Here is a 13,751-nt window from a genome sequence, read left to right as displayed (position 1 = left end):
GAACTCTAGTTCACCAGAGTTCCATTATCGGAAAAAATTCATCAAAGTTCAAATCTTAAATTTGACATTTAGTGTTTCACTAAAAGACGGAATATTCATCAATGGTAGGCAAATTTTCCGTCGATAGCAAGGTGTGCAAGGTGATTTCATCAACCTCAAGACCATCGAATTAGTTTCTTGGACTTAGTCTCTCGAAGGTGTTTATAGAGGTAGGTTGCGCGTACGGTAAGTGTATGTAGATATGTGTGAGCGTCTACATTTGTATTGTGTTTTGTAAAATAAAATAAAAAAATTAGAATAAGAGCACCACATCAAAAACGCCAATCTTTTAAACACAATTAAATCAATATACAGCAAAACAGCTCACCAAAAAGTATAAGGGTGCGTTTGGTTCATGAAGAAAAAGAACAGCCCGACCAAATTGTTGGCATGACCAAAAAATTGGCAAACCAATCCTCTGCCCGCAACTTGCCAACGGCTGGGGAAAACAATACGCTGCAACCGGGCGAGCTGAGCCAGATATGACGTACTTACCAATATTCTGGTAAGGCCGACGTCAGCTTTAAACCAAACATACCCTAAATCACCAGCACAAGTATCATACATCAAAATTGAGAGCTTGGTAACTGAGAGAGGAACAGAGATCGACCGTAAGACATCTTTTGTAATATTGGTATTAAATTTAGCGGCGTCTTGCCAGGACAATATATTATATCCACACTGATTTTACAACCTCTCAAACAAGTGGCCAGAGCTAGTACATATTATGCACCCCATCTCAATTCCTATGTGACCAGAGCTAGTACATATTATGCACCCCATCTCAATTCCTATGTGACCAGAGCAGTACATATTATGCACCCCATCTCAATTCCTATGTGACCAGATCTAGTACATATGCCTAAGTTACTGATGGGGCTAGACCGGAAAATCATACTCAAATCAATCTCACTGCTTCCGAAATATATTAGCCGCCTTATTCTCCTGCAATCAGAACTAGTGAAAAGTGTTTTTTTTATAAAAACAACTCACAGAAGATAATGCATCTTAGCTGCAGAGATTATTAAAAGAAGATGAGCTTAAGCACCTACCTATCATTCTGTCAAAATTGGCTTAAGCTAAAAATGTAGTGCGGCCCACTGGAGGAAGAGCAACAACCTTCCCTACAGCTATAGTCTTCCCTGCAATATCACAGGTAAATAAATTTTTAGTAATTTAGCATACTCTAAAGGATGAGCACTAAAAATGTGCTGCAGAAAAGGAGATCGGTAATTGAAAAGAAGCACAATAATTCGAAGTCGCAAAGTTTTTCATTAGATGCAAAAACTCAATTGGTTTGACTCCCTATGCCCGTATCATACATCTTATCTTCCATATTAGGCCTTATTCTGAACTTCAGTTCACCAAGCCATGAAAATTTAATTAAATAAACATTTAAAATAGAAACAGGGCCGGCTTCGGGGGGTCGGTGCCCCCTGAAATAAGGGCAAAGGGAGCTAAAGAAAGTTCGCAACAGTAGACTATGTGGTATAGTAGTGCCGAGGATTATTCAGAAATGTGAAAAAAATGAATCCATAGCGGTCGTCTAAAAAAATGAATCCAAGCGTTCACTCTAGAAGGCAAAGAAAATATGTTCCAAAGCTTATACACTTGCCTTCGGTTCGTAGAGTAAACCTTCCAAGCTGAGGGGAATCAGAGAACCTCTCTATGCATATCAAATTATTCACCTGATTGCATGAAGCACTACAATTAGTTCTACAAGAAATGAAAAGTTATGCTACACTAATGATGGTCTGGATTAATACCTGAATACGACAAACTACAACTGCGCCATTCTTCACAAAAAGAGGCTTCCGCTTTGGCTTCTTTTTCTTTGGATCTGTTTCTTTCATTTTCTTCATGTCAATTTCCTCTATGAGATCAACAATCTCACACTCCTCAACGACAGAGTGGATATGTAACACTGCCTTGTAGCCAGCAGTGAAAATAGCCTAGAATATTGCAAACACAGAATGCAAATTAATTACAAGAATAAACATTGGGAAGAGAACACAGCACATAGCCTAAAATTAAACCAAATCTATGACATGTTAGATGTAGCATTGCTATTGCACACAGCACACTGAAAGATAACCCACAAATAGACACAAAAGTTGCTAATACCATTAGCGCACTCCTCCGTCTCATGAAACATGTCGGAAATTTGTCTAAATTTGGATGCATCCAGACACTAAAATAGTAGCTAGATACATTCAAATTTTGACAAATATCAGACATTTTTCATGGAACGGAGGGAGTATGAAATATGACAGAAGCTATGTACTGAACAGATAATGGCAATCCAATTTTCATTAAAGAAAATTGATTCCATATTAACAACAATATATTTGTATCCCCACATTCTCATGCAAATTGAAATCCAACAAGAGTAAGATGCCCATCCATATAATACAGATTATGCAATATAAGCAAACATGCCACAAGAAAACACGATAAATGTGAGTAGTAGTCTCCTTCATCTTATTTATGTAACTGAAAGTATCAAGTAATTAATACTTACATTATCGAGCAACTCTAGAATCTGCAGTTGAGCATTAAATTCAGTGAAAGCGCCAACAGGATTAGCTGCATTATCAAAATAAAAATATATGTCAAATTAAGAAAGGATCCACGAGTACACAGGTAAACAACCTCCACAAATATTTCAAAATTTACAGGTACCATAGTGCAAAATTTATAAACATGATTTTTGAATTTTCTAACTTAAAGGGATCAATGGAGCCCATGTGCCAAAAGACCTTTCCGCAATTTGGGTTGCCATATAGCTTGTTTAGTTAGAAAATTCATGCTAGTTTAGTATTGGTATTGTAATAAAACTGAATTTCAATCCACTTTTGGATCGTTTTTACAGGAGAAGCCAACTGAACCATTTCATTTCCTTTATCAAGCCAAAGACATGCTAAATCAGCCCAGTCAACCCTTGGATGAATGCCTAAATCTGTGTCATAGAAGATGTTTTGGACAGAAAAAGAGGACCCGGGTTGAATGCCTAAATCTGTGTCATAGAAAGATGTTTTGGACAGAAAAAGAGGAGCCGCCGCGAACCTGGCCCTCCCATATGGCACCGCCGCGGCCTGCGGCAGGGAGACCTGTTCTCCCCGCAGCTGTTCGTGCTGGCCGTCGACGTGCTGGGCCGGCTCTTCAGGCGCGCCACCGAAGTGGGCATCCTCAGGGAACTGCACCCCCGCCGCCACATCCAAGGGATCTCCCTCTACGCCGACGATGTCGTCCTCTTTTGCCGCCCTTCATGCGAAGACATAGCTGCCGTCAAAGAGATCCTGCTGCTGTTTGGACGCGCCTCCGGCCTCCTGGTCAACTACGGCAAGAGCTCTGCTGCCCTCATCAACGGCACTGACGAGGACGCCACCGTGGTCACCGCCGGCCTGGGCTGCCCCATTACAGCTATGCCTATGACCTATCTGGGCATCCCCTTGACGATCAGGAGACCGACATGCGCGCAGCTGCAACCCCTCGTGGACCGCATCGCCGCACGGCTCCCGGCATGGAAGGCACACCTTATGGACAAGTCAGGCAGGCTGAAGCTGGTCAGGGCGGTGCTATGTGCCATTCCCATCCATCAGCTCCTTGTCTATGCGCCGCCAAAGAAAACCATCAAGCAGATCGAGAAGATTCAGAGAGGCTTTCTATGGGCAGGAAGTAAGGAAGCAAACGGTGGCAGCTGCCACGTTAATTGGAGCAGGGTTTGCCGCCCCATCCAATATGGCGGACTCGGCGTCCAGAACATGGCCAAGGCCGGCCTTGCGCTGCGCCTAAGGTGGCTCTGGTTCAGCCGCACCGACACGTCTAAGGCGTGGCATGGGCTTGACCTGCAGTTTTCCGCCGAGGAGCGTGCCCTCTTCTTCGCCTCCACGACCATATCCCTCGGCGATGGACGCTCGACGCAGTTTTGGGAGGACCGTTGGATCGACGGCAGGTCCGTCAGTGAGATCATGCCGCGCCTATACGCCTGCATCCCCAAGCACCGGAGGCGCACCACTACTGTCGCTCAAGGCCTGCAAAACCGCCGCTGGGTCCGGGACATACATGGCACCCTGGGCGTCGAGGAGATTGGCGACTATCTGTTGCTCTGGAGGAGGCTCGAGCACGTCCAGCTATCTGACCAGGCCGACACCATGGTGTGGAAGTGGACCAGCAATGGTTCCTACTCAGCTAGTTCTTGCTACAGAGCCACATTCCATGGATCCCTGCTCTGCGATGCCTGGCAGCTTACCTGGAAGACTTGGGCTCCCCACAGCGTCAAATTCTTCCATTGGCTGGCACACGTGGACAGATGCTGGACGGCCGAGCGTCTGCAACGACGGGGTCTACCGCACCATGCCAAATGCCTGCTCTGCGACCAAGAGATGGAAACGATACAGCACCTCTTCACCGGCTGCAGCTTTGCACACCAGGTGTGGGTCGAGATCCTCTCCTGGCTGCGCGCCACCTGCAGACCACCAGCTCAGGATGACACCTTACTCTCCTGGCGGCTCCAAGCTCGGCAAGCAACGCCCAAAACCCTGCGCAAGGGTCTCGCCTGATGACGCTTCTCATTCCGTGGATGATCTGGAAAGAACGCAACGGCTGCGTCTTCGATGGCGCAACCCCCTCCGTCCCTGGCGTGGTCACCAAGATCCGTGATGAGGCAAGCACCTGGGCAAGAGCTGGGGCACAAGGCCTGCGCGTCGTCCTGCCAATCACCTGGGATGTACACTGATTTTCTGCTTGTTTTGCCTGTTCCCTGCCCCTTCCGCGGGTTGTAACTGATAAACATATGTTCCCCTCCTTCTTTTCAATGAAATGAAACGCAAAGGCTTTTTGCGTTTTCTCGAAAAAAGAAAAAGAGGACGCTATTTTAAAACATCTAGAGGAGGCTAGTGAATAACTTATGCCGCATGCTACTTTTGTTAAGGGCACGGAGACCTAGGGTCATCGTGCCCCAAGGAGTAAGGGTTGGCCTGCCACAAGTCATATGATGAGATAAAGTAGGAGAGGGTAGAATCATCTACAAGAATTCTCACTGCTTAATGGCTATGGGCTACATGCTGTCCGGCTCACCTTTTATAGGGATGACTTTCGTAGCAGTTCCAACCCACACCTAGGAGTGGATACAACACTACTAGAGATCTGTTTTGTCCATATCAAGAAGTGGAGAAAAAATCGTAAGAAAGCTAATCCCCAATGAACCTTAACATATCTCAACTAACCTGATAAAGCAACCTAGTCCTATCATAACTATTATTTTATCTAAGGTAGATACTAGAGGTTGCCATGTGCCTTTTGTAGTTGCTTTCTATGGCCTTGGTGGGCCTAGCATACACTCCAGCCATGCAGGTTGTCCTCAAGCTGCTAATTGTTTCCTGCACCAGCCCTAGGTTTGTGCTTTCCTCATGCCAACTCATGCTGGGAGCTGGATTCAATGTCATGGCGAGATAATACTAAAAGGACCAGCCTAGCTCCCGATCAATAGAGATTTATTTAAATCTCAGACGATGTATTAGCAACAACAAGTACACTTTAGCGAATCCAGTTTCAATCATTTTTTAGTTATTGGGCTTGTTCTTCTTAGTTACTGGATTTCAGACGAGGTTGGACCTTACAACTCCAGTTTACATAGTATTGTGCAATTTCATATAAATTTTTGCATTTGGATACTCTATACCTTCATGAGAAAAAATACGCAAAATTTACATACTAATGTGCAATTGCACGCAATTGCCCACTAAATTGCATACTAATGTGCAATTGTACATTGCACATTATGGTGCAATTGCACATGTTAATAATCAGATGCGATTACGTGGAGATTTTGTTTTGTTAAAATTCATATCGACTGCAAATCATATACTATTTGTGCAATTGCATATTATTCTGTCAATTGCACATGGAAAGTTGAACTGCAAATGCATAGTACTGTGCAATTGCATATTCTTTAATGCCTCTAAAAATAGATACACTGACACGAATATGTCTTCAAAAACAAGAAGGATTTTTTAAATAACTAACAAGCCTACAAACTACACAGAATCACACAAGAAAACAGGCCGACCCAAGAAAAAACGAGACAAACTGTCCAACACAAACCTTCACGGCAGGAACAATCGCATGGCCACAACAATTGACTGAGAGCTAACTTCGTTCTCGGCTACTTGAGAACTAGCAAACAGATACTATAAACTATATTAACTTTTCTTGAAGAATGTACTTACCAACGCTTGAAAGAACAAAACCAGCCATAATATCATCCTCTTCAATTCCAGACAGTTTGACACGAACATTCTCACCAGGTCCAGCACGCCGTACTTTCTTCTCATCCAAGTTTATACCAATGACTTTCACGTTTGACTGCTCCAACAAGAGACATTGCATACAAATTAAATTGCAATAGCCCCAAGTCGAAGGGGTAGACAAAGGGTGTTACATTGAGATATGATAAACATACCCTGTTCGGCATAACCAACAAACTGTCACCCTCTCTGATAGTCCCAGACTCTAATTTCCCCATTACAGCAGTGCCCATATCTTTATATTTATCAATTATTGGCATCCTGCATCGTTAACAAATATAACTGTAAAGCTTGTGTTTGGCATCTGATCAACACAACAAATAAATCTATACATAGGCTAGAACCAAATAAAAAAAGATAATAGAAGAAACTGTATCAATTTTTCATTTGAATAGCCATTTGTTTTGGAACAGAGAATCACATAAAAATTATCTATAGAGAGCAGCAAAGCGATATATAATAGCTGTGTAATACTATCTATATGAAACCAAAAAGATGTTTATCTTCGACCAGTAATACATACAATATAGACAATGCAATAGGCAATATCATTCAATTGTAAAGAAAAGTGAAAATAGTTACACAATATAACATATCTTTCCTAGAATATCATCAATGTGTTTGACAATAAAAAATTAAACATTGGATACAAATGTCAACCCAAAGCATCACATACATTTTTCAGCAAATGGAGTATACATATACAAACTAGAAAAGGCTAAAGGAGCATGTGCAATTGTGCATAGCCTTCAAACCTTACTGGGCCTCTGGGGTCACGCAAAGGAACTTCGATACGGTCCAGAACTTCAAAAAGGCAAGGACCATCCCACCAGCTACAAATGCTTTTATCCATCCTGGTCTTCATATTGGCTCCACAAAGACCAGATATTGGCAAGAACTGGACATCTGATAACAAAGCCAATGAAACGATAAGAAATAGTATCTAGTTGGCTATATATCGCCGCAGCACCTTACCAAGATATACACAAGCACAATGTAGCACAATGTAGCACCTTATAACTCAACAAAATCATAATATCACACTTCGAGAGAAACAGGATGCAGATATCAACTTAGAATGGCCAATAAAGCAACTATACAAGTTTACAACATCCAATTATTTAAAATGTAGAGAAACTATCAACAGATGAACACATAGATGTTGAAGGCACAATTCACTGAACAGGAAACACCACAGAAAGCAACTGCACATAATCCAGCTTCAAACTGCGTATGAAAATTTATTATTTGAGATGAAGCCGAAACAAGAATAATACCTTTCTTAACATTGTATCCCGAAGATTTGAGAAATGGAACCATTTTTCCTTCAATTTCATCATACCTGAAAAAAAAATGATTATTTTGCTCCAGCTATACTGCTGCAATATTAGAATCTTTCAATTCGAAAAATATAATACAAGGTATGTCCCCCAGGCATACCTTTCTTTAGACCACTGTACCGTAGGTTCATCCATCTTGTTGATGACAACTATCAACTTAGCAACACCTAGAGTTTTTGCAAGCAGTACATGTTCACGAGTTTGCCCTCCTCTTTCATAACCAGTCTCAAATTCACCTTTTCGAGCAGATATGACCTGAAAAGAAAGAAGTCAGTGAGAAAAATGACCAAAGAAAATGAAAGTAACAATGCCCAGGGCCCAATTGTTACCAGAACGCCAATGTCAGCTTGCGATGCACCACTTATCATATTTGGAACATAACTTTTATGGCCCTGCAAATTCAGATCATCTAAGTAAGCAAATACTGTACATGAAATAAGAATTCAGTTCATCAGCTATTGCAAGTACACCAGTCACACACAGCAAATAGATGAAAGCATCATCGGTCAAGAATTCAGATTTGCCAGCAGAAGTTGCAACTTCATGTCTGAAAAAAACATATGCATGGGTCCGGGACGTAAGTCATACAAGTACATGTAACAAGTATGACAAAAGTCAACATAAAGTATAAGGCATATAAGTTCAGTCAAAAGTCAACATCTTCTAAGTTTGACCAATTTCTAGAAAACTAAATCAATATCAATAGATTCACCATAAAGTATATTTTCTCAATATGTCTATTCAATATTGTAGTTGTTTATATTTTTCCATAAATATTTGGTCAAACTTAGTAGGGTTTGACTTTTGACTAAACTTATATGCCTTTTTTTTTGGAAAACGCAAAAAGCATTTGCGATTTTGCGTTTCATTTCATTGAAAAGAAGAAGAGTACAAGGATGAATCAAAACAGTAGAATTGCCAACAAAGGAGTGATTGTACCAAGAAAATTGTGCCACATATGATTTTAGGAGTCACACAAGTGTAACTAACAATGAGGTAACAAACTAACAAAAGATCTCAGCACTAAACAAGGACTGGATTGAGATCAATGGATACCTTAACTAAAGGCAATAAGAATTCATGCTCAATCTTTTGTATAATTTTATAATGTAATTAAAAGTTAAATTAAGATCAAAACGTCCTGGGACAACCTTTTTGCATTCACACAAGCCAATTTAATGGCATGTAACGTAAATGTTAAATTTAGATCAAGACATCCTGGGACTACTTTCTTGCACTGATGCAAGCCCAATTTAATGGCATGCCAATCCTATCTAACACAGTGTTTGTTAAGTTCAATATCATTTAGTACTCCCTCCGTCCATAAAAGGATGTCGAAGGTTTGTTCAAATTTAGATGTATCTATACACTAAAAGGTGTCTAGATGCATCTGAAATTAGAAAAACTTTCGACATCCTTTTGTGGACAGAGGTAGTATAAATTATTCAAGAACCTTAAATCATATGTAAATGCTCCCAAAAACAATCTATGCATTTTTCAGGTTGAACATGTAGATTCCTTCGTCATTACAAGAATAGATCCAGCAGGAACACGAGAAGCTAAAGTTTTGTACAGCTCAAACTATAGTCTGGCCATCACAATGCTGGTGCGGCCACAGATAAATCCAGAGAACCAGAAGAGTGTCATGCAAGCAAACAAAAGGCTTATAAGTAACACTGTAATATATGAAAAAAGAAATACCGGTGCATCCAAAATAGTGAATCTTGTATTTTCAGTCTCAAAGTAGGCTCTACCAACTTCGACAGTTTTCCCCTGAACAGATGCAATAGAAAGTGTCAAAACTATAGAACTTTAGCGCACTGATCATTAAGCAGCCATATGAACAAGATACCTTAAGTCGCTCTTCCTCATTTGTATCCATAATATAAGCCATATACCTGCAAGTGTTCAGAATATAATATAAAGGAGTGCATCGATGGATGATTTCAAGGGGGGAAAGATGGAACAAACAAGAAGCTTATGCACAAAAGAATATCCCCAATTAACTAGTGAACAGTCATAACTTTCATGTTCAAAATGTATGGGTTAGCCTTGCAAAAAAAAAAAACGCAAGCTAAATATTGCTCATGGCCTACTCACCAGCTTTCACGACTTTTATCCTTTGCTTCTTTTTCATATTTCTGGATGGTCCGGTCATCTACTTGACCACTCAAGAACAATATTTGCCCTCCAGCAGTCGACTTTCCAGCATCTGGAGCCATGAAACAACAAAAAATAATTTAAGTAGATTCATAAAAAAATAGCAGAGACAGAAATGGAATTACCATAACAGAAGAAAGAGAGTAAACAAATAGTAAACTAGTGTACTATTCCATAAGCAATGAAACATGAAGATTGAACAAGCTAGACAATTCAAGCTAGGTATTCAAAGCAGGCTCAACAGCCAGCACAGCAATACTGATATTAAACAAAGGATGTGTGTGTATGTGTCCAGAATAATGCAATGTAACACATCAATTTCTGAGACAAATCTGTGAAAATGGTTCCTTGCACAGATTATAACAAGCTCAGAGCAACCATCAGCTGATTTTCCACCTCCCATCTATAACACACCAAATCAGAAGTTCCTAACCATGGCACTTCAGTCCAATTACATTACATATTTACATTAGACGTTTCTTTCTATTCTTCTAGTTTGCAGCAAAACAAGGTGATGACAAAGATACCACTGAGACCTGCAAGTTTACCCAGGCAGATGACAACAGTGGTTTTCCCCACGGGAAGTGCTTCCACTGTGCCCCAGGGACTACAAGAAAATCAGGTTGCATACCTTCTGCATTTTCTACCTCTAACTTTCCGTTTATATTGGGTAGTGATAAGGACCAAGACATATATAAAGGAACTAAAAAGGAAGGGGCTGTTTGGTTCTCAACCACACTTTGCCAAGCCTAAGTTTGGCAAGTGTGGCAAAAAAATTCAATCAATGACAGGTGGGCCATACGGATAAAGTGTGGCAACTTCAAAGTGAGGCAAGAATCAAACACATGCCAAATTGCCAAACTTTGGCTTGGCAAAGTGTGGCCAGGAACCAAACACACCCTAAACTCAGCCATATTTTAACGAGTTAAAAAATGCCAATAATGATCTGTATTTGGTCTTCTTGGCATGTAAAATAAAGTTCCTCCCCTTCTTGTGCATATTAAAGAAATCTAAGATTTAAGCATACTAAATATTCCACGAGCTTTTAAGGATGTATCTATCATAGAAGGAGCATGTCTGTTGTTCTATAAGATTGCAGTAACTAGTACCAAGATCTATAATGCCAAAACATACAAATGACAATCTCCATAGAAGCAAGCATGAATACAGGAAAAAACAGTTCCCATTCTACAATCATCATTATTAAATAGAAAATCAATCTTTAAAAAGAACATTTTTTTATCAAGATTAACGAGCTTAGCAAGCCCTGAGACATGGCATCGTCATCACACATTATCACCAAAAACCATGCTATGACATAAACGGTCAATAAGGAAACATGGGAATAGAACATCAACCTCTAATGGGTTTTTGCTACCAGGAGAAGGGAATGGCCATGTTGATGGGGTCAATCAAAATATGAGAAGTGTATTCATGCACATGTCTTACTACCACCTGATTTAGTATTAAAAAAAGGGCAGTAAGAAACTAACTTACCAACATGGCCAATGAAAACCACATTCAAATGGCGCTTTTTTTCCTCGTCCTCTTCTGCTACCATTTGAACATCTTCATGAGCAGCAGCTGGATTGATAAAGAAATCAGCGTTGCTTAAGAGTCAGTACTCATAGAAATAATTCAGAGGCAGAACTAACAATGACTTAGCATTCTATAAAAACTTGTTGGAGTGATCGATGGCATCTCATAGGAAGGAAGATTACAAAATCAAATACAAGAAACCATCTGGATCATCAACCTCTTGAGAAAGTTATCTTTGTGTTAAATGAGAAAGAAAAGGTTCAATTATTTCAATCTGTTGACCTGGCATCAGCTTATACAAATTAGTAACAATAGTGTGATGGCATTGTCTTAAAGTTACTTCTAACTTGCATTCAACGGTTAAAATTGCTTACTATTACATGTAGAAAAGCACGTTGCCATTTGCCAAAATTGCAAGAAATGAAGACACAAAATTAAGAAAGTATATATAAATAACTAACATTTTAAGAAGGTATACAAATAGCTAAAAAAATGAGTATTGGCAACATTATAATAAATTAACGATAACTGTATTAACAATCTGAAGAAGGGTCTAATCCATACCATTTGCCTGCAACTCCATAGCCTGAAGTGATGACTGAATGCCATTGACACCTGACAGTACATAGTTCCAATGACATGTTAGAAGTTAAAACACAGCAGTTAGGAACTTACGACAATAGTGTTTTACAGCATATCACCACAGAGGATGTCACTAGCTGAAACATGACGCGTTTATAAGGTGATAATATTCTTTTAGCTTTCTGTAGTGTAGTAAGCGTACAATACTTTCTCCAACCAAAACTTCAATTCACTGCTAAGACAATATTTACTGTGCATTTAAGCAGCCAGTGTTCAATAAACATTATTGTCTGATGTGCAACAGTTGTTTGCAGCGACACCCAGGGGATAATAGGCAACCAATCTAAGCTTCATATAAGCATAGGATCACATACTCCTAGCTCCGGAAAGAACCGATAGAAGGTGAAGAGGACATTATTTTCCAAACAAGAGTGGTCAGGACTGGTCACGTACAAGAGAATAGCCCCAGTTTCCTTGCGTGACCACAGGAAATATAGCTTTGGAAAGATTGTAAGGCCAGCACTTGGCCTTCTCTATTGCAAGGGAAATATGGACTCAGTGGAGACATGATACTATAAATTGGAGTAACATGGACCCAGTCCGGTTTCCAATTATGCAGGCCATTCAGCTCCATACGGAGGTCTAATATGCTCTCCGTTCCTCCTTAGCAGTTTTCACTTCATCACAATTTCAGTTTTCTAGTGGCATGGTCCTACAACTTCGATTGGTGAGCCACCTAATAGCGATTATACGTCCAATTTGGGAAATTATGCATCCTAAACCGACTGAGATTATGTGACAGCAGAACTGCTTCTCGTACAAGGGCTAGTATACAGCCTAGTAAACCCACTTTTCCTAGCCCTCAGGCCTTGGCATAGGCATCATCTAACAGACAGAGGGACACTTCAGATGTACTTATAAACTAGCGAACTGAGTGTTAAGCCAGAGGCCTAACTTGAAGCAGGATTAGGTAACTTTGGTTCTGTTTCCGCATCTTCTAAAGCCGAATCGGGATAGCTGAAATTTAGCCAGTACCCGCAGTCCTCGTCACAGCCATCATCGCCCTTAATCCGTACCCTCGCAGCCAGCGGCGGCTACCACCAGCGTAACGCTGCCAATTCCCCGAAACACCAGGAGAACGACGCAACCGAGTCGAGCGCGACAGAACGAGGTAGATAGATAGAGGGGAGAGTGAACCAACGGACCTTCTGCCGGTGGCGCGGGATGAGCAGCAGCGTCCGCATCCGCGCCGAGGCGGCAGGAGGGCTCGGGGCAGTGGGCGTGGGAGGGCCCCGCGTCGTGGCCATGGGAGGAGGGCTCCGCGTCGTCGCGCGCCCAGTCGTCGACGGCGCCGTCGTCGTGGGCGTGGTGCGGGGGCGCGTCGTGCTCCATCCCGCGATGCGAGCGAGGGGTGGACGGCGACGGCGAGGCGGCGGAGGTGCTGCGCGGCGTCCTAGGGTTTCTGCGGGAGCAGTGGAGAATCTGGACTCTGGAGCGAGCTGGGGCGGGGGGAATGGCGGAAGCACGGCGCCGCGTGGCTGGTGTTCTAGAGGGATCGGAGTGGGCAGGGAAACGGCGGGGCCACGCCTCCTCTGGTTTGGGCCGGTTTACTCTGCACTGGGCTGTGCTATGTACGTACTCTGGGCCGGGCAGGTAACGGGGCGGCCACGTCTTCTGTATATTAAAATGGTAATGGTAGCAAACTACTCAAAAGATGGTACAACTTCTTATCAAAAAAAAAAAAAAAGATGGTACAACTCACATAGGGCTAGGGGTCCCCGGA

General features: G+C 41.7%; 1 protein-coding gene across 2 annotated transcripts; it reads right to left on the bottom strand.

Annotated features, from left to right (window-relative positions):
* Positions 1-640: 640 nt before the first annotated feature.
* LOC124674073 (eukaryotic peptide chain release factor GTP-binding subunit ERF3A-like) lies at positions 641-13,360 on the bottom strand. 2 transcript variants are annotated; one of them, XM_047210106.1, is made up of 17 exons: positions 13,174-13,360; positions 11,951-12,001; positions 11,345-11,431; positions 9,788-9,899; positions 9,540-9,585; positions 9,389-9,460; positions 8,017-8,079; positions 7,788-7,942; positions 7,625-7,689; positions 7,103-7,253; positions 6,503-6,608; positions 6,270-6,405; positions 2,561-2,625; positions 1,806-1,991; positions 1,655-1,727; positions 1,092-1,181; positions 641-996 (listed from the first exon to the last, which is right to left on the bottom strand). In XM_047210106.1, exons 1-16 carry the CDS (start codon positions 13,358-13,360, stop codon positions 1,114-1,116), a joined length of 1,623 nt encoding a protein of 540 aa, XP_047066062.1. In that variant the 3' UTR covers positions 641-996; positions 1,092-1,113. The 2 variants fall into 2 exon arrangements, with proteins under 2 accessions (XP_047066062.1, XP_047066063.1); XM_047210107.1 differs by having other exon boundaries at positions 641-984.
* Between the last annotated feature and the right edge of the window lie 391 nt (positions 13,361-13,751).

Source organism: Lolium rigidum, chromosome 7 (assembly GCF_022539505.1).
Source record: "Lolium rigidum isolate FL_2022 chromosome 7, APGP_CSIRO_Lrig_0.1, whole genome shotgun sequence".
Lineage (NCBI taxonomy): Eukaryota > Viridiplantae > Streptophyta > Magnoliopsida > Poales > Poaceae > Lolium > Lolium rigidum.
The sequence above is the reverse complement of the archived record's forward strand: the minus strand, read 5'-3'. Positions and strand labels throughout refer to the sequence as shown.